Source organism: Watersipora subatra, chromosome 8, assembly GCF_963576615.1.
Source record: "Watersipora subatra chromosome 8, tzWatSuba1.1, whole genome shotgun sequence".
NCBI lineage: Eukaryota > Metazoa > Bryozoa > Gymnolaemata > Cheilostomatida > Watersiporidae > Watersipora > Watersipora subatra.
The window spans coordinates 54345934-54366737 of NC_088715.1; the positions used below are offsets into that span (position 1 = coordinate 54345934).

Genomic DNA, 20804 nt, shown 5'->3' on the forward strand with positions numbered 1-20804 from the left:
GATATATTGTATATATATATATATATATATATATATATATATATATATATATATATATTATTGTGCATGTGGTAGCGTATAAATTAAAACCATCAAAAATTTACAAATCCTGTAGTGAAGTTTATCTTATCTTGAAATTATCAGTGTGGCACTCCTTTGTCTGCGCATGCTAAGGTGAGGCCGGGTTCAGACCTGGGGACAGCTGCGTAATCTCGACTCATTATGTATCCAACAGCTGGAAAGCAAACAAATTGTGTAGCTGCGTATGGGCATCAAATTAATTTAATTGCGCAAATGACGACATTTCTTTCTGTAGGACATAATAGTCGCGCACTCTGAGCTTGTAGTCCATGAGCGATCGCTTGCATAACAGGTACTCTGTCACACGTGTCTTAGATGCCATATTGGTTCGAACCAGGCCTAAGTAAGGCTGTAAATCTAACTCATTCCATCTCGTTACAGTCAGGCTTTTAGCTTTAGTTTCTGATTTAGACGAACAAGGATAGGCTAAAACTCTATTTAAGAAATAGGACAGATAGTGGAGGTAGCAGGTAGCCTATGTGTGCTTATGCTTTAGCTCTGGCTTACCATGTACTTTGGAGATTACATTGAACTAAAGAATTTATGGTTGTCACACATCCAAAGTAACAAAAAATTAGGACTTTTATTAGAAGCCTGAATGATTGTAGCCTAACATTTATTTCATATTCATGTTTTAACGCAGTCATTCTGACTTTATATATGTGTTAGTCGTATAACAACTGAAAAGCAGAAAATCAAAGAAGAGAAAGGCTGTTATGAATGCTTAGATATAAAGTTATAGGGAGCAAAAAATATGCAGGTACAAAAACCCACCTGACCGCGCAGGCCAAGACAACATATGTAGTTTTAAAAGCTGAAGATAACTGTAGAAATGTCAAGTGATTTGCAAGAATTGAGAGTCGCTATCCTTGGTAATGTTTCCGTAGATATGGATTACAGAAAAATGTTGTCTTGCTAACTGGTTGCTAGATGCATGCTTTACATTAAAGCTTCAAGGTCGCGAATGATAAGTTTTTCAACTTTTTAAAGATTTCAAGGGATTCAAAAATGTACAGCAACTGTTTCAATAATATGGTTTACAGAAGGATGTTTAAGAACTGAATAGTGAAATGGTATATAATTTATATTGTAATATTCATACAAAAATTATTTCCGTACCATATGCTTATCAAAGCTTCCATTGCAAGGCAAAAGTTAGCAGTAGTTCATTTTTCAGTATAGAAATTTAGGACGAAAAATGGATGTAAAATGAGCAACATTGTATAATGCTAGAACTACATGTAGCATCAGTTTTGCTAACAAGGCTTTGTGAAGGATATTAGATACGCATGACATGAGAAAAATCTTTTACCATGGATGTTTATATTATTGAATGATATTATTAATATTCCCAGTTGCAGATATTACTTAAGAGAAAATGACTATTTTGCCATAAGCTTAGCTTTTGAACATTTTTTTGATTGGCTAATCAACCATGATACAGATACATGCAAAATAAGTAAGCTCTCTGTATACACATTAATATGCTAGTTAGCAACAAATTTGTGTGTAGCATTAGCAAAATCAATGACTAAAATTTGCTTTATAGTTTCCAGTTTGCTGCAGGACACTTTTTGTCTCTTGTGAGCTTTAGCTTTCAGAGCCAGACATTACCCAGTTCAAGAACTGAAGGTCATAATCTAGTAGCTAGCATTATTTAACCATCCATTTGTATATAGCTGAGGGTATGGCATTATGTAATAGCATGGCTGGTGGTTGTTTAGTTCAGGCTAAAGCCGTGGTCACACGGGCACCGAACCGAACTAAATGACGCAACACGACGTCGTTTTCAGCTCTAAAAAGTTCGGCTGAGGACATTTCTGGCCGAAGCGAACTATTTCGGTACTGCTCGAAATTTCGTGCCGAACCCTTGCTCTTATTGGCTGGTTAAAATTCTAGAATTCTAGCGAGCACGCGTCACATTTTTTCTTACGTGCGTGTGAGTAAAGTTAAAAAAGAAATGGGACGATACTTTTATTTCGTTAAATAAACAACATGAAGCAATTTACGACAAGGTTCACCCGGACTTGTGATTGGGTTGCATAAATGTAAGATGTTGCACTTAGGTTTTGCATAAATGTAGGGGAATGGTTGTGATTTTCCTTCGTGTAGAATATAAGTAATGTGTCATATTCATCCTGATGAACTATCGTTGACTGATTTATTTATGTAAAACCACAGTACTATGATAAAGACTGTTTTTGTTTGTTATGCACTCAGCATAGAAAAACATTCATATGTTAATAAAAAAAATATAATTATGTTGATGGGAAGGGTTAGCAAAATATTTGTATCGAGTGATTTATTTTGAGCAGCCGAACGATCTTCTGATAAATCTGTTGTGTAATTATAATTTATAATTGTTTCTCAAAGTTTTTTTGTTTACAATAGAAATATTTAACTCAAATACATAACAACTACTAATGAAACCGTGTCCTGTCTCTATACGTATGGTATCTAGTAATCGAAGTTACTTCGGTGACCGTGTGACATGTGCCACGAACCGAACCAGCCTCCGAACCGAACCGATCCTACGTCGGTTCGGTGCTCGTGTGACCACGCCTTAATCCCATCGGCCACTGTCAACACCTCGCTGGCACTTGTTACATGCATTACTCATGCTTCTTTGTCTAATGGTGCGTGTACACTGGCCGATTTTGTCACCCATTTTGTCGAGCACAGACCAATTTGATGAGTCAGTGTCGGCATCGGTAGGTGTGAGCAGAGAGATCGGTGTTGGTGCTGATTTGAAAGTCGGTGTCGGTGAATCCCAGCAGCTCATCAGCCAATCATAAGCTAGGAGCCTCTGATTAAATGAGCCTAAGCTTTAATGGCAGTTCTAAGTTTATGAAACGAAAGGGCTAGGTTTAATGAGAGGCTAGGAGACTGTCATTAAACTTTCCCTAGTGCTCTTTCTGATAGTGAGCTTTTATTTAAATTAATTAAAAGTGAATAGCCAGTTGTATGACTACTACTAGTACTACTACTAGTTCTACTACATGTACTACTTTAAAGGAATTTGCCGGTCCTTACTTGGCACGATCTAAATTATTTCATACAGAAATAAATTGAGTGTGATTTTATTCAAGGTTTTATTAGCGAAGGAAATTTACTAGCCGAGGAGCGTACGGCCATTCGCTCTGTCTACTAAGTGAGCGTTGCGCCCTTATATACAATAAAATTGCCCGTTCCGGCTAACGGAACCGAGTAGAAACACCAGGTAACAATGTTTAAATGGCCAATAATTATGCCCGCTAGTGCGTTGATATGACAACATAAACGACGACAATTGATAGCCTAACGAGTAACAAGGCTATAATAAAAAGGAAAACACATATAATAAAATATTTATAGACATAAAATATATACAAACATATAATTACATATAATACAGACTGTCAGAGCTCCCGCAGCTGATCCTGCCATCAACAAAATCTAATCGTCATCGGAAGATTCCATTCGGCATTCAGTAGTTGCTTTTAGCGGTAGTAGTAGGAGCAGTAGTAATAGTGTAGTACTAGTATATAATTTTCCATATCAAACGCGTTGATTTTTATGTGTACTCGTCTTTGCGTGGTCGGGTGAAGGTCAGAACGGCGAAGCGCTGTGATTGGCTGTTGGTACCGAAAAAAATGGTTCGATCGTTGCAATGTAAAGGGGAGTCGGTGTCGGCACCCATACATGAAATGTCTGAGGTACCGGTCTGAGTCAGGGTATTGGCACCTAATCGGAGTCGGTCCTGGCCAGTGTAAACGCACCATAACTTGTGATGTACTGTCTAACTGGTCTTGGTCAACATGAATGCATGCTCACCATCAATTGTCTTTTTTTTCTGTAGATTCTGCAATCGTGTGTCGCAATGATGCTATGATGCCTGACTTGCTTTTGGTTGCAGGTATGTACTGACAAGATAAAACAGTGTGACTCTTTTTTCAATTTTATTTTCAGGGTTTAATTATATGGTCTATAATTTTGATAACAACTGTGACTTAGTCTTTAGCTGAACGCCCTCTTTTCTTGTTATTTTGTTACTGTTACTCATGCCAACAAGAAATTTAAAAATCATATTGTTTTAACTAATTATAATAGGAAAGGTGGAGTACTATTTAAGATAGCGTTTTTCTGTAGACCCACATTACAAAAATCATAATTAGCAATCAATATAGCTCTGGTCATGACATTAAAATTAACATTTTTGTGGTTTAGTGTCATGCTTAGCCTCTGAACATTGATTTCAATGTTTTCCAATGTTTCTAACTTGAAAGTTTTGAACTCTTGGGATTACACCATACTGACCCTCTTATAAAGCTTAACCCTGTCTATAACAAATATGATTTCATCTAGTTCTTAATAGCCTAGCCGACTAACCTTACCTACACTGTGTAGTACTGTCCTGATTGTATTGTGGCTGATTTTTGTTAGTACAAATTAGGGTTTGGCACTAGCCGTGAAGCTCACTGAAAATTCATGGGGTTATCTTCTCTCAAATCTTGTAATTAGAAAGTTTGAGTATTTTTATCTTGTTGGCTAGAATTTAGACTGCTGCGTGTGAGATTTGGCGCTTGAATTATTTGAACAGAATGGATTAATGCTGGGTTTACTGGGACTGAAAGATGTGTGATATTCAACAACCAGGCTTGCTACGAACTAATGCAACTATGGAAATAATTATAATTGCATTTCAATATCATGATGACTAAGTTGGTGTCTTGTAATAATTCAGGTTGTACACATAAAACACCATAGATATAGCATGTTTCAGTAAGTTCTACTAGTACAATTAAATATGACATGGAGTCGTGTAGTGTTTTTATAATTTTAGTCTCCATTCTTCTTATTTGAGATTCTGACGCTTGTCGCCAATGTTTTTGTAGTTCTACCTGCAAAATGATAAAAAGTTATTTTCACCTGTAAAATTACAATTTAAGTATATATATTGAACAATACTTAAATTGTTCTATGTACTTGAAGAAGAGATAGAGATAAGGTTTGAGTGATCAAAAAAGATATATGTGTATGCAGGGACAAGAACACTCCAGATAACCTAATCGCAAACCAAGAAAACCTCTGTAGTCATAAAAGCCGAAGAAACTGTAGAAATGTCAAGCGATTGGCAGTAGTCGAGAGTTGCTATAATTCATAATGCTTTGGTAGATATGAATTACTAAATAATTTTTCAGCAAGCTTAGCTTTTGAACCATGATACAGATACATGTAAAATAATTAAGCTCTCTGTATACACATTAATATGCTAGTTAGCAACAAATTTGTGTGCAGCATTAGCAAAATCAATGACTAAATTTGCTTGATAGTTATCCAATGTGCTGTGGGACCCCTTTTGTATCTTGCAAGCTTTAGCTTTCAGAGCCAGACATTACCCAGTTCAAGAACTGAAGGTCATAATCTAGTAGCTAGCATTATTTAAACATCCATTTGTGTATAGCTGAGTGTATGGCATTATGTAATAGCGTGGCTGGTGATTGTTTAGTTCAGAGAAATGGCTAATCCCATCAGCCACTGTCAACACCTCGCTGGCACTTGTTTACATGCGTTACTCGTGTGTCTTTGTCTAACTTGTGATGTACTGTCTAACTTATCTTGGTCAACATGAATGCATGGTCACCATCAATTGTCTTTTTTTTCTGTAGATTCTGCAATCGTGTGTCGTAATGATGCTATGATGCCTGACTTGCTTTTGGTTGCAGGTATGTACTGACAAGATAAAACAGTGTGACTCCTTTTTCAATTTTATTTTCAGGGTTTAATTATATGGTCTATAATTTTGATAACAACTGTGTCTTAGTCTTTAGCTGAACGCCCTCTTTTCTTGTTATTTTGTTACTGTTACTCATGCCAACAAGAAATTTAAAAATCATATTGCTTTAACTAATTATAATAGGAAAGGGTGGAGTACTATTTAAGATAGCTTTTTCTGTAGACCCACATAACAAAAATCATAATTAGCAATCAATATAGCTCTGGTAATGACATTAAAATGAACATTTTTGTGGTTTAGTGTCATGCTTAGCCTCTGAACATTGATTTCAATGTTTTCCAATGTTTCCAACTTGAAAGTTTTGAACTCTTGAGATTACACCATACTGACCCTCTTATAAAGCTAAACCCTGTATATAACAATTATGATTTCATCTAGTTTTTAATAGCCTAGCCGACTAACCTTACCCACACTGTGTATTACTGTTCTCATGGTATTTTGGTTGACTTTTGTTAGTACAAAGTAGTATTATACTCACTGGAAATTCGGGAATTATCTTCTCTCAAATCTTGATATTTAAAAGTTTGAGTATTTTTATCTTGTTGGCTAGAATTTTGACTGCTGAGTTTGAGATTTGGCACAAGAACTCTTTGAGCAGAATGTATAAGTGCTGGGTTTACTCCACTTGAAAGATGTGCAATATTCAGCAACTATGCTTGCTATGGACTAATGCAACTCGGGAAATAATTATAGTTGCATTTAAATATCACGCTGACTATGCTGGTGTCATGTATTAAGTTAGGTTTTACAAAAAAAAAACACCGGAGATGTAACATGTTTCAGTCAGTTCAACTTGTTCAATTAAAATGACATAGAATGGTGTAGTGTTTTTATAATTTTAGTCTCCAATCTTCTGATTTGAGATTATCACGCTTGTTGTCAATGTTTTTGTAGTTGTACCTGCAAAACAAAAGAAAATTATTTTTCTTTTTTTTTTACAATTTAGGTATAAGGAACAATACTAACCAAAACAGTAAATAATGCAGTATCTCATCAATGTTAGCCCTCTGAACTCTCACAGCTGGTATTACGGAATTGCGTAGGCTGTGGCAGAAACCTTAATGGCGGAATACAGGCTTCCATATGGTTCTGTTTACAAAATATGTTTTTAAGCAACAGCAAAAACTAATAAAATTAATTCTTTTGCAGGATGTTAGATTCAAAATTTTACTTCCATTTGTAACATTTTTCACTTATCTTTATCTACTTCTTTCATTATAATAACACATTTTATTAGAATGATATCGCGAAACAATCAATATGACTCATTCGTTGGTAGGTCATAAATGACTGTGATACAAATGTGGAATTTTATGATAGTAAATATAAATTTCCAGTATATTTTGAGTCATGAAAGGATGATGAGCGTGCTATGGATGAATATTATCTGTAAATGTTTAATGAGTGTTTAAAATCGTGCGAACTTTTATAGTTTTAGCCCGAATAATGGTGACATACTGTTTTTTTCTGTTTGATGACATCTGCTGTAGGTTGTCCGACTTTTTGTACTGCTGTTTCACCAAATATCATTGCATTGTTAGCACGTTTAGATATATTTGGTAAAAAATTAATAACTTCGGATTGCTAGACATATTGTCTAGGTTTACTGACACACATTGATTAGATCGAACAAGGATCAACGGGTTAAAACTCGGTTTCGTATCATGGATTTTTACAAGTTTGTATTTATATTTAACAACTATGATATTATCTTACATGTATTTACATAGCATTGTCTAATTTATTTGAAAATTAGAGCTTTAACTAGCAAATGTGGTTGCTGTCTAATGACACAGGCTTGGGTAATATTTCATACCAAGGGTTAGTGTAGGGAAAGCATCTGACTCTCAGCAGGAGGTTATGTTTTCGTATATTTGATAGACCATTGTTTGCCGGGTCAGCGGTCTGAGTGTTCGTTACACTTCAAGCTGACTCAGTTGCTTTCTGGTTGGTTGTGGGGGCATATGGGCGCGTAAATCTGGCCAATGAACAGAAAACGGGTGACCTCTACTGGTAGTTTTTTGCCCTTCTACTGACCTGCCTTTATTAACAAGTATAGCTTGACTCAGTGAATGCGATACAACAGAGCATCCACTAAGGCATAGCCGCGAACTATAGATAACGTATTGAACTTATTAAACCACTGGGATTGCAACCATAGAGATAGAACAGGTCAGTTACGCAACTTTATTCACTCATGTTTCAGTTTATATTCATTAATTTCAATTTGAATTAATTAATACTGTTGGCAGCAATTGTGTTCAAGCATTACCATGATTATTGTCATGTTTTCTGTACTTGATATGGACTGAATTTATTACGATTTCCATACTTTAACAGGCTTCACGGTGTTATTATGCAATAAAGCAATAACTGGCATAGTACACATCAGTAAAGTTCCTCTACTCTCAATCCCAACAATCACCAGAGTTTTAGAGTTTGTTTAAAACTCTACAGTGAAGCCTTCCGATCTCTAACAGACAGAGCGGAGGAAAAAGAACAACAAGCCAGCCATAAGTCAGCATCAACAGAATCTTGTCAGCTAAGTAGCCTAGTAAAGGTCAACTTGTTACTGTAGCCATTCTACAGAGTATTGCTGGAGCAGCAGCTGAAAGAGTATCCACATGCATGTAATTGCATACGATCTATCCATATTGAAACTGTCAATCTAGCAGCTGCTCATACCAGGAGTTAACTCAAACTGTTCCTATCTAGGAGTTATCTCAACCAGTCAAATTCTAGAAGATCATTACCTGAAAGCATATTTCGTGACTATTTCAAGCCATTCATACCTTTATTTTAAGCTCCTTATATTCAGGAAATCGGCTATAAACTGTATGCATTTAGAAGATAGCTAGTTAATTATTAGAGTACCAGAATATATTGTTTTAGGAATTTGATTCGAAGTATAATCTAAATTTTTTTTTTTTGAACTCAATATTTTCATTAACCCACTGTAAACCATTAGAGGTCACTCCACTTCTGCGAACTTGGCTGAGTTTTGTGGCCCTGTGCTAACCCATGGCTGACTCTGGGGGTGGTGAGTTGATTGATGGCGATGGGGAACACCCGGGGGGTTCTGACCTTGGCAAACAACCAGAAATTCACAATGCAGTGGAACACGATCTAAACCCTGCTAGTGAGTCAGTTGTCACCGAACTACACTCAGAAAAATTGACTCTTAGCGCATCTAGTATTAGCAGCTCTGAAACTGAAAGCAGCGCTTCAACAGACGTGAATCATGAATTTTCAGCGCGTACGCGTCGGAAAACTGCGCTAACATTGGTCGGTAAGGAAAGTAAAGCTTATCAGTTGCAAGTAAAGATCTCAAAAGAGATCAACTCAGAGTACAGATATCTTAATGAAATACAGGACAATCTAGCTCGTGGTGTTGCCCTAGAGGCACTGTATGACATGCATGATTTGTTAGCTGAGAGAGTGAACACTCTTTTGCACTCATATAATGATCTTGTGAACTTGTATGATAAAGATGAAGGTAGAGTAGCGCCACAAACCAAAACAATGTTTTATCATTTTATGGCGCATGCTCGCAAACTCAGGGAGGCCATCGAGGATCGGCTTGACAGGCTGGAAGAAGAACAAGCAAAGACAGAAGAAGACATGAAAAGAAGATTAACTGCAGAGTTAGAAGAAGAAAACCGACAATTTCAAGAGCTGGTTAGACTGTCAGAAAACAGCAGCATACAGTTCGGGGATGCCAGCAGCAGCCAAGCGGAGGCAACTCCCGCAGTTGGTGACCCTGGTCAAACGGAGGCAACTCCCGCAGTTGGTGACTCTAGTCAAGTGGAGGCAGCTGTTGTAGAGCAGAACTCACCCCAAACGAGGACAGCTCTTGAAGTAAGAAACTCAACCGCAGTAGAGACGTGCCCAGAAGTAGTAAATGTGATAGCAAAATCCGATGCGCCTGCTTCAGGCACACTACCACAAACTCAATGGCTCACTGCTACACAGCGACAGCATGCTATTGCTTCTAACCAAGAAATCTCACCAGAAACTAATGCAATGAACAGATTAGCTGAAACTCTGACATTGGCAATAAGTGCAAATAAAAGGTCTGTAGAACCAGTTATCTTTGAAGGTGATGTTCTCCAATTTTCTGATTGGGAAGTGGACCTCAACAACTTTCTACAAGCAGAGAACATACAGGGGCATGAAAGACTGCGTCACCTCAAAAGATTCATAACTGGAGACGCAAGAAGGTGCATTGAAGGCCACTTTATCACAAATACAAACGAAGCATACCTGTCAGCAAGAGCTATTCTTAAGGAACGATTCGGAAACCAACATAATATTGCCAGAGGATTTCGAAAGAGGCTAGATGAGTGGCCACAGATCCATCCAAGAAATGGCAAGGCACTGACAGAGTACAGTGACTTTCTTTGTCACTTAAAAAGTGCTATGTCATCTGTCAGCACACTTGACGTTCTAAACGACTATAATGAAAATGAGAAAATGTGCCAAAAGCTTCCAGATTGGCTTAAGCTTAAATGGGTTAGAGTGGTTGGCAAGCTGGAGGAGTGCGAGCAAAGATATCCAAAATTCCATGAATTCTGCTCCTTCGTAAGAGAAGAGGCTCGAATTATGTCACTCCCTATTTCGCAGGCACTCAGCTCGCAAGCCAATAGAATCAAGCGTAACAATGCTTCTGAGTCTCCAAGGGCAACCAAAACCTCAAGTTCCGAACCCCTGAGAAGTGTTAAGAGTTACTCTACTTCTACAGCAAAGGGTTGCCTGAACTGCACACTTGGCAACCACGAAACCGTCGACTGCTATCGTCTGCAAGAGATGGAAAAATCGCAGAAGCAAGAATTTGTAAAGAAACAAGGGATTTGCTTCCGTTGTTATGTTAAAGGCCATCGATCTAAGGGCTGCAACTCGACTTTAAGATGTCTTTTGTGTGGAAAGAGTCACGCGACGGCCAATCACGATAACAATTGGAAACCAAACAGAAGTGACTCTCAGAAGGTATCAGCTTTTAGTGAAAGCAAGGAAGGCCAAAGACGTAAACAACCTGCGAACTTACCACAAACTACCGGTCCACCTTCTCAGAAGCCTATGGATCAAGCGACATACGAAACTCCCAAAACCTCAAAAGAAGACAAGCAGAAGTCTTGTAAGGCCACTCGTTTGGGAAGTAGACTGACAAGTATGGCTATACCAGTCTATGTGTCAGCAGGAACTGGCCAGAAAATGCTAGTCTATGCATTGCTAGACACAATGTCTGATTCCTGCTACGTTTCACCAGAAGCAATCTCACGGCTGGGAGCCACGGCTAGTGCAGTAGAGCACGACATAACTATCCACACAATGAACGGTCCTGAAACGACTAATCTCGAGAGGTATGACAACATACTTCTAACAGGGTACATGAATGACAACCAAGCTAACATTAGTGCATACCAAAGAGCTATATTCTGCAACAAAAGTCAGTTGCCCTCCCCAGAACAAGCAAGAAAGTTACCTCATCTCAGAGATATAGCAAGCCAAATACCACCATTGCTAGACATACCAGTAGCATTACTGATAGGAATGAATCATACTGAGATCATTCAACCTCTAGAAAGTAGAACTTGCATGGATGGCAGACCGTTTGCATCAAAAACACTATTCGGATGGACCATGTGTGGTGGTAGAGAGCTGACCGCCGCAAGAAAGTCATACAATACATATACCGCTAGGGATACCGAACTACTCAACCTTCTTGATCAGGACTTCAGAGATATTAACACTGAAGGGGCCACTTCGCAAGAAGATATGAAATTCATCGATATACTAGAGAGGGGAATCACAAAGGACGGCAAGGGAAACCTGATGATGCCGCTACCATTTAGATCTGAACCAGAGCTACCAAACAACCGCCAGCAAGCTGAACTACGACTGAAGCAACAGCTGAGAAAGCTCGAAAGATCAGAAGGGGATAAGAGAGAGTATACAAAGTTCATGAAGGATCTCATAGCCAACGGACACGCTGAAGAAGTCATGTCAACTCCCGCAGAGCAAGGAAAAGTGTGGTATTTACCACACTTTGCCGTTCGGCATAAGAGAAAGGGAAAACTACGAGTAGTTTTTGACGGTAAGGCACGGTCAAGCAATGTATCATTAAATGACATGCTCCTCACTGGACCTGACCATATAAATTCCTTGCTAGGAATACTGCTAAGATTTAGGAAAGAAACCACTGCCATTACCTGTGACATCCAACACATGTTTTACAACTTCAAGGTGGACCCGCCTCACCGTGACTACTTAAGATTTCTCTGGACAACAGGCGAAGACCCCAAGACCATCAAGGAATATCGTATGACTGTTCATCTATTTGGAGCAAAATCCTCTCCTGGAGTAGCCACCTATGGGCTTAGAAAGCTAGCCAATGACAACAAGTCAACATTCCCGAAGGCAGCAGATTTTCTGATGAACAATTTCTATGTAGACGATGGAGTCACAAGCGTGGCGACCTATCAAGAGGCCGTAAACCTAATTCAGACCGCCACAGAGCTATGTTCCAAAGCAGGTATACGCCTGCACAAATATCTTTCAAACGACAAGCAAGTGCTAGCGGCAGTACCCCCTTCAGAGAGGGGTGAATCAACCAAGAGTCTGAACCTTTTTGCCGATCAATTACCATGTGACAGAACTCTTGGGATGGAGTGGAACCTCGAAGCAGACACATTCCATTTCACCACCCCTGCTTCTTTGAACAAGCCGTCAACAAAGAGAACCATGCTTTCCACAATAGCCCAGATCTATGATCCTATGGGACTTATATCACCTGTAATATTGAATGGAAAGCGAATCTTACAACGATGTATCTCATCTGGACTGTCATGGGACCAACTAATCCCTACTGATGAAGCAGAACAATGGACAAAATGGACTTCTGAACTGCCCAAGCTGGCGCAGCTAAATGTACAACGATGTTTCAAGCCGGAGGGAAACATCGTGTCAACTGAGTTACATCACTTCAGTGATGCGAGTACAGCCGGGTATGGAGCTTGTTCATACGTGAGACAAATCGATGATCAAGGCAAGATTAACTGCAACTTAATTCTTGCCAAGTCAAGAGTAGCCCCTCTGAACAAACCCACAACTATCCCTAGGCTCGAACTTCAAGGAGCAGTGACAGCTGCTCGTTTGTCAGTAACACTGAGAAAGGAGTTGCATATGGAGATCGACAAGGAAATGTTCTGGACGGATTCCAATATCGTTCTAGGCTACCTCAACAATGACTGTCGAAGATTCCACATGTACGTCGCGAACCGTGTCAAAGAAATAAAACTTCACACAGACACTAAAAAATGGAACTATGTAACAACAGCAGACAACCCCGCAGACATTGTGTCCCGTGGATCATCCACTAGTGGTCTCATATCAAGTCCAAATTGGTTCCAAGGACCGAAGTTTCTACACAAACTAGACATTTCAGTGTATACTCATAGCAACAAAGCTGACGCTGTTCTTCCCGAGAATGATCCAGAGCTACGCAAGGTAACCTCTCATGCTACAACGAGGACCTCGAATATCACGCAGAAATTCAATATATACAGTAACTGGATGACGCTCATCAGAAGCATAGCTATTCTGAAGAAATTCGCAAGACAAAAGACCTGGAAAATAACCGAAACAACACCAAGCGAGCTACAAGAGGCCGAAATTTTTATTATCTTAGAGATTCAAACCACAGCTTACCCAACGAAAGCAAAGAATAAATCTCTTACTAAACTACACCCATATGTGGACAACAACGGGCTAGTGCGTGTTGGTGGGAGACTGGAAAACCAAACAGACTTAACTATGGAGGAAAAGCATCCAGTTCTAATACCGAAACACACCCATGTGTCATATCTGATTGCCAAACACTATCACGAAAGAATCTATCATCTGGGACGGCGAAGCACGTTGGCAGCAATAAGAGAAGCTGGATACTGGTTAGTGAACAGCACCGGACAAATTAAGAACTTGATAGGAAAGTGTGTAAACTGCAAACGCTTGAGGAAGGCTCCCGCGACTCAACTAATGGGACAACTTCCAGAAGAAAGGTTAGCCCGCACACCACCCTTTACTCACGTAGGCGTTGACGTATTCGGTCCATTCTATGTCAAAGAAAGACGAACGGAGCTAAAGCGATGGGGGCTGATAACTGCATGTTTGTACTCCAGAGCCATCCACATCGAAATTTTGGAGGACATGAGCTCCGACAGTCTGATCCAGGCACTAAGATGTTTCATGGCTATCCGGGGTCCAATTCAAACAATTGTATGCGACAACGGAACCAACTTGGTTGGTGCTAAAAACGAGCTGGAAAAACAGTTTGACCTGGCTCACCCTGACTTGAAGCAGTACTTGCAGAAAAACAAGATTATCTTCAAGTTCAACTCGCCAAATGCAAGTCACCAAGGTGGCGCCACAGAAAGACTGATCCGATCAGTGCGTGCAGTACTCAACGGCATGGCACTGAAGTTCAAACACAAGATGGACACAAAAGCTTTGAGAACAGCACTGTGTGAAGCAGCCAACATTGTCAACAACAGACCATTAAATGCCACCTCAATCGTCTCTACCGAAGACGAAATCCACACTCCTAACCACCTCCTGACCTCGAAACGGTCGACACTGGTAGCACCTCCACCGGGTGAGTTTCCTGACGAGAACTTGTACAGTAGGGCTAGATGGAAGATATCACAGAGGATGGCGGATGAATTCTGGCTGGCTTGGAAGACGGAGTACTTGAACTCAATAATTCCGCGACAGAAATGGAAAACAGAGCGTAAGAATATTAAGGTGGGAGATATCGTTATGATATTGGATGAAAATGTGGCTAGATCTGACTGGAAGATTGGCAAGGTCACACAGACATCACCAGGAAAGGATGGCCTAGTCAGGAACGTAGAAGTCATACTCGGAAACAGACACATCGATAGTGAAGGGAAGCAACTACAACCCCCGACTGTGTTGAGGAGAGCAGTTAATAAAATTGTGCTTCTCCTGAGATCATAAATCGCACTCTTTCTCATTTCATGCTAAGCAGCTTAAGCAAGTATTTGTTACGATAATGCTAGGGTTGTGGTATTCCATATTTTATGCTAGCATAAATAAACATATCAACAATAAGTTCTTTTAAACTGTAGGGTAAATTTAAGTAAATTTAGATGGGAGTGTAGGGAAAGCATCTGACTCTCAGCAGGAGGTTATGTTTTCGTATATTTGATAGACCATTGTTTGCCGGGTCAGCGGTCTGAGTGTTCGTTACACTTCAAGCTGACTCAGTTGCTTTCTGGTTGGTTGTGGGGGCATATGGGCGCGTAAATCTGGCCAATGAACAGAAAACGGGTGACCTCTACTGGTAGTTTTTTGCCCTTCTACTGACCTGCCTTTATTAACAAGTATAGCTTGACTCAGTGAATGCGATACAACAGAGCATCCACTAAGGCATAGCCGCGAACTATAGATAACGTATTGAACTTATTAAACCACTGGGATTGCAACCATAGAGATAGAACAGGTCAGTTACGCAACTTTATTCACTCATGTTTCAGTTTATATTCATTAATTTCAATTTGAATTAATTAATACTGTTGGCAGCAATTGTGTTCAAGCATTACCATGATTATTGTCATGTTTTCTGTACTTGATATGGACTGAATTTATTACGATTTCCATACTTTAACAGGCTTCACGGTGTTATTATGCAATAAAGCAATAACTGGCATAGTACACATCAGTAAAGTTCCTCTACTCTCAATCCCAACAATCACCAGAGTTTTAGAGTTTGTTTAAAACTCTACAGTTAGTACAAAGCCATTTGCATAGCTATTCATCCATAACATCTCGTGTATTGCTATTCATTTGACCAGCACTTTATGTATTTCTATATCAAATTCATTGACATACAAACCGGTGGTGACTCACGGTTCTTTCATCTATATAGACCTGGGCGGTCATCAAGGTCCTCTTCCTTGCATTGTCTTCCGGAAGATTTTGGCGATGAGTAGATCATAAATGTCAGTTGAACGCTTCTTCCCTGTCATTAGACACGTACCCAACCTAATTTTGAACAGCTGGTAAGTCATCATTGACTACTTGACTTGATGGGCTTTGTACTTAATGACCTCCCATATACTCTCAACACATTAGTCATAACTTATAATAAACTTTCATGGGTAGCAAAATCGTAAATGATACAGAATTTGAAGCGAACACGAGTCAATACACAAACCGGCTATAGGAAATCAATTGATTCTTCAGAAGATTGTGTCAGTCTACCCCAAACCTTCAAAATAAATATATTGATATATATATATATACATGTATATATAACAATAACCAATGAATAGATTTAAGAATTCAAGCAATTTATGTTTACACAAATTCTGTACCATTCACTATCTCACTACCCACTTTCGCCTTGAAATTCTAGAAAATTAGAGATGCGAGCTTGCAAGGTGGTTTTTGATGTATCACTAAATGCCCAAAGATGCGAAAGGCCAGTTACGGAAACTACATCACTTGGTTTTCCCGTCAGGTCTGCTTCAGATTTGTTTTAAAAAGGTTGGCTGGAAATGAGAGTATAAGCAAATCGAGAAGTTTCCAGCCAGGAAGAGATGATTTAAAAATTAAAATGAAGAAAAAATAGAATTAGCTCTAATATAAGATCAGAACGTTTTTTTCAAGGATGTTTTATTAAGCTGAATTCAGTTATATTAAATTTATACTTTAAGTTTGTTTATGCGATGCCACAAAAGTGTAGCGTACCAAGCGTGTTGCATCAGGTCTCTCTCTCACAATCATTAGTGCTATAATTCTCTGAAAGGTAAGAACTCCATACGGTATGCTACTGTATGGACTGCTGCATACTGCCACTACTCAAAATTATGTTGTGCATAATACTGCTACATTTTAATGCAGACCATAACCTTTACATAGGTATTTGTAGCCTTGGGGGCATGGGTATAGAGCATGAATAGATAAAATCATGTATTTTTTCATTGTAATATCTCTTATTGGTAGTTTTTTGGAGGATGGCAACACAATAATTTATCTTTAGTTAATTTATATAAAAAACATTTTTGAGATAGGACTTTAAGAAAATTAACTTGCGAGCTTTTGTCCCAGAATGCATTTTGCTCTCATATCAGACATGACTGTACAGTAGGCGCTGCTAAAATGAGATGATCAGTTCTAGGAACGTTTACATGATAAGGATTTTTCATTAAAAGAATGTTAACATACATGTAAATTGTCTAAACCATTTCAGGACCTTTCCAAACTCGCTCATGTGAGAATCCGACTTAAATTCTTTTGAATGTATTGGCGGTGCCTTAACTGTATTATTGGTTTTCATCGACAACTTGTCATGATCAACCTCATTGGTTTAATAGACCATGATTGTGGTAATTTGACAATAATTTGATGAAGAGCGCATAGTTTGACGCGACAGCGACTTACAACAATTGACTAAGAAAAAATAGTTTCACTATAAAAAAGCGATAGTACCTTTTCGTCATCTATTCGTTCTTAAGAGCTCAAGATTGCAACTCCAACTCGTGACATTCAGATGCACCGACCAATAGCCTTAAAATATTTATCAACAATTGCACTGCTATATGTACCTATTCTCTGTTCCGTTGTCACTTCAGGCAAATTATCACAAGAGTCAGAATGTCATGGAAATTGTATATATTATATGTATAATGCTTTATGTACAGTGTTGGAAAAAAATCTTTGTCTGCCTGTTTAAGTAAGTGTAGCACTGCAATAAATTCATCATAATTTGGAAATATTTTGCACTGCATACATAAAACCCTGTATCAAAACAATCCTAATGAGCTGAAAAATAAAAATAACTAGATTTTAAAATTGCCAAATATCTTCTATTGTATCAACCGCTGCCTACTAATTCACACTGCATACCAGAAAATATGTCATCGCAAATTTCGTTATTATCTCTTCTTTAATTATTTTCTAAATTGAAAATAACAGTCTTGTACTGTTATGGGCCCAGAAAAAAGCCATTGGGGTTGTTTTGCATTTTAATATTTTATCTGGTAGCCTTTGCAGACTGTAACCATTCTGCAGCCTTAGGCATGCTGCGAACAAGCCTCACGAGCGCTTGAGTGTTCATAATCTGAAACCAGCAATCATGTTGGACAGCTGGTTTTTTCAAACGCCTTGATCGTGGTAGATCTTTGGTGGTTTGATGCTGCATTCATTTCTTTACCACTTAATTTTCTTTAGATTGAAATACTCTAAGCTTCTTCGCTATTTTTTTATTGCTCAGATTGCCCATCGTATGCAGGCGAATGATGAGGTCGTTGACACATTTCTTATCCATGGTTGATGTTGACGCTGGTATGAATTCTGGGATCTCTAGCTGTTCCTCTTTTAACAAGCAAAACTGTAAACCTTTGCTGCACATGCTGTCCAACAGGATCTCTATTGTTGTGATAATATTCCACTTGAAAATTAATAATGTCATATTGCGTTTGAAAATGAGTTAATAAGCACTGATTCACATTGATTGGCCTAAAATGATTATTGTTCCCTGATTAACCGTAATTTTATTACTGATGGTGTCAACAAGATCTAATGTTACTTTACTTTTAAATGATGCATGGTTTGTCAGGGTTCTATCCCTCTACATGACTACTACAACAAATTTACCTAAAATGGGCAGTGAGGTTTGAGGTGGACAAATACTTTCTGACACCGCTGTATGTCGCTTTCTTTTCTCGCAGGTGTGGCGAGACAGACTAAAACTCAAATCAAACTTTAGAACTCGCCCGATGATACACTTTAAGTTATATGGAGTTTGTTACGCGGTACGAAGCAAAAACTTCACAAAATTGCCTGACTTTTTCTAGAATTTATGCTATAGGAGGTATTTGTTATAGGAGCATCTACTTTACTCTAAAAGACCATGTGAGTTTGTGAGGTACAAATATCATGTTTAAAGTGTGCAATAGCTCCCATGTAGGATACTTTTGCTCCCTCATCACTAATTGAACTTGAAAGTTTATTGTGTATTATCTAATTTTTATCACTTTTAGCCTTGCTTGTCCTCTAGCGCAAAGCCGACCTATTGCTCCTAGATGTGACTCTGGCACTTATGGAATAAAAGTGCAAGCTGAGTTATCAGTAAAGATTTTGACAGAACTGTTCATGAAATGAGTGTGAGAGTGCTTTAATTTCAATGCTGTTGTTTATCCCATTTTCTTTCCACTTAACATGGAATGGTTGATTAGTACGATATTTTAGGCAGTTTGAGGCCGCTTGTTTTTGGGACAATGTTTAATTATGACTGCTGATGTACTGGCGGTTAAGACATTTAAAAAGCTGATAATGGTGTTTTTATAAAACCCCGACAACAAATTCAGAGTAATTTTTTGCTTTGTAGCATATTTGACTCAATAGAACAAGTGTTATCGCTGAAGCATTCTCTTAAGGTGAAAACAAATTAGGCGATAATTAGAGCGATATTGCGTTAGAGCTAATCTGCGTTAGAGCTAATCTGCGTTAGAGCTAATCTGCGTTAGAGCTAATCTGCGTTAGAGCTAATCTGCGTTCGAGCTAATCTGCGTTAGAGCTAATCTGCGTTAGAGCTAATCTGCGTTAAAATTCACTCAGCGTGTTCATGCAGAGCGATAAAGCTAGAATTTCTCTACACAACTTTATTGCTAACGAGATGCATTTCGATTGGTTAGTTCTTACCAGAATGTAATTTTACGGCGAGTAATTATTTCTTACCGATGTTCAACAACGTACATCAGCTCCAATTTTCTATTTTGTTACGAAATATCTTCAGAACGAACACTCAATTGTTCATGAATTTAATAATAGCACTCCCAGTTCTGTCCATCATAACAAAATTAAAAAAAATCCGAGTTGAAAACCAACATCCGGAGTCAATCGTTGCGCCGGTTGACCATCTTGAGAATGGTAAATATTTAATAAATTAAATATGAAAAACCACTACAAAATAAAATATGTATAAAAATTGTAAAAACAATACAGCTAAAAATACAAGAATCGTTTTTTCTTTTGTCTTTTTGTAGTGTAGGCAGTGTACACTCTTTGAAAGGGAGATAGGTTTAATAACAAATGTGGAGGTTGTTTATGTTGTAGCCTAGACGACGACATTTTGACTGGCCTAAATTTATCAACAACTCCGAAAAAACTAATGATACGGATTTTTATTGGCAGTTTGTGAGCGTGCCCATTATATCATTTGCTAGTAAATCGCTCAAGTGTGTTTATGCACGCACCAGCGATATCTTCGCCCTCATGACGCTTGCAATAAAATCGCCTAGTGTGTTTGGACCTTAAAAGCTCCTTGCTATATTTTTACCAAAGGCGAATATAGCTAAACCTATACATATACTGATAAGGTAACTTACCTCCTCAAATAGAGTTGGCGTTCATTAAAAAGATGGCGCTCGATTTTCAAAGCAATCTCCTGATGTGGTCCCAAATAGCGGTGCCAATCAAATCAAGGTGCATTCAAATATAGGTTTAACGGTAGCTCACTTTCAACATTTTTTCCAATACCAAATTGAAGGTGGTCAGAGACTCTGTGCATAAAGTCCTCATCAACTTATTTTTTTATACAATGTTAAAATCTTTGTTCTTTTGTAGAAGTTGTTTAATCTGGAGAACGAAGATGAGCTCACCACGCAGAACTATTGTTCTTTAATCATGTTCTCACAGAACTAATCATATTGGCCTACAAGTGTTTTGAAAAACTGAAGGGTAAGTTGATGAGTCCTCTACTTTTTGTAGTCCTAATCTTCTGATAATTAAATTGGGCTTTGATGACTAAAGTGAGCTCTGGAGACTGCAGTCATTACATTGGGTAGTTGGCTACACTAAAATACTATAGCACTGACAATCCGCAAAAACAGTAAAACAATAGTTATGAAGCAAAATAACCATG

At 38.4% G+C, this 20804-nt stretch overlaps 1 protein-coding gene and 1 long non-coding RNA gene across 3 annotated transcripts in view; both read left to right on the plus strand.

The window, feature by feature from the left end:
- Positions 1-404: 404 nt before the first annotated feature.
- LOC137401615 (uncharacterized) overlaps positions 405-20804 on the plus strand; it is a 29788-nt gene continuing 9388 nt past the window's right edge. Inside the window, exons 1-5 of one of the 2 annotated variants that reach the window (XR_010979363.1) lie at positions 405-551; positions 3920-3976; positions 5730-5786; positions 15804-15936; positions 20507-20620. This is a non-coding gene — a long non-coding RNA (uncharacterized lncRNA). The remainder of the gene's footprint in view (positions 552-3919; positions 3977-5729; positions 5787-15803; positions 15937-20506; positions 20621-20804) is intronic. The other variant, XR_010979364.1, reaches the window with a different exon arrangement.
- On the plus strand, positions 12521-15012 carry LOC137402069 (uncharacterized). Its single transcript, XM_068088536.1, has 3 exons — positions 12521-12654; positions 13594-13609; positions 13676-15012. The coding sequence occupies exons 1-3, from the start codon at positions 12521-12523 to the stop codon at positions 14870-14872; spliced, it is 1347 nt and encodes a 448-aa protein (XP_067944637.1). The 3' UTR covers positions 14873-15012.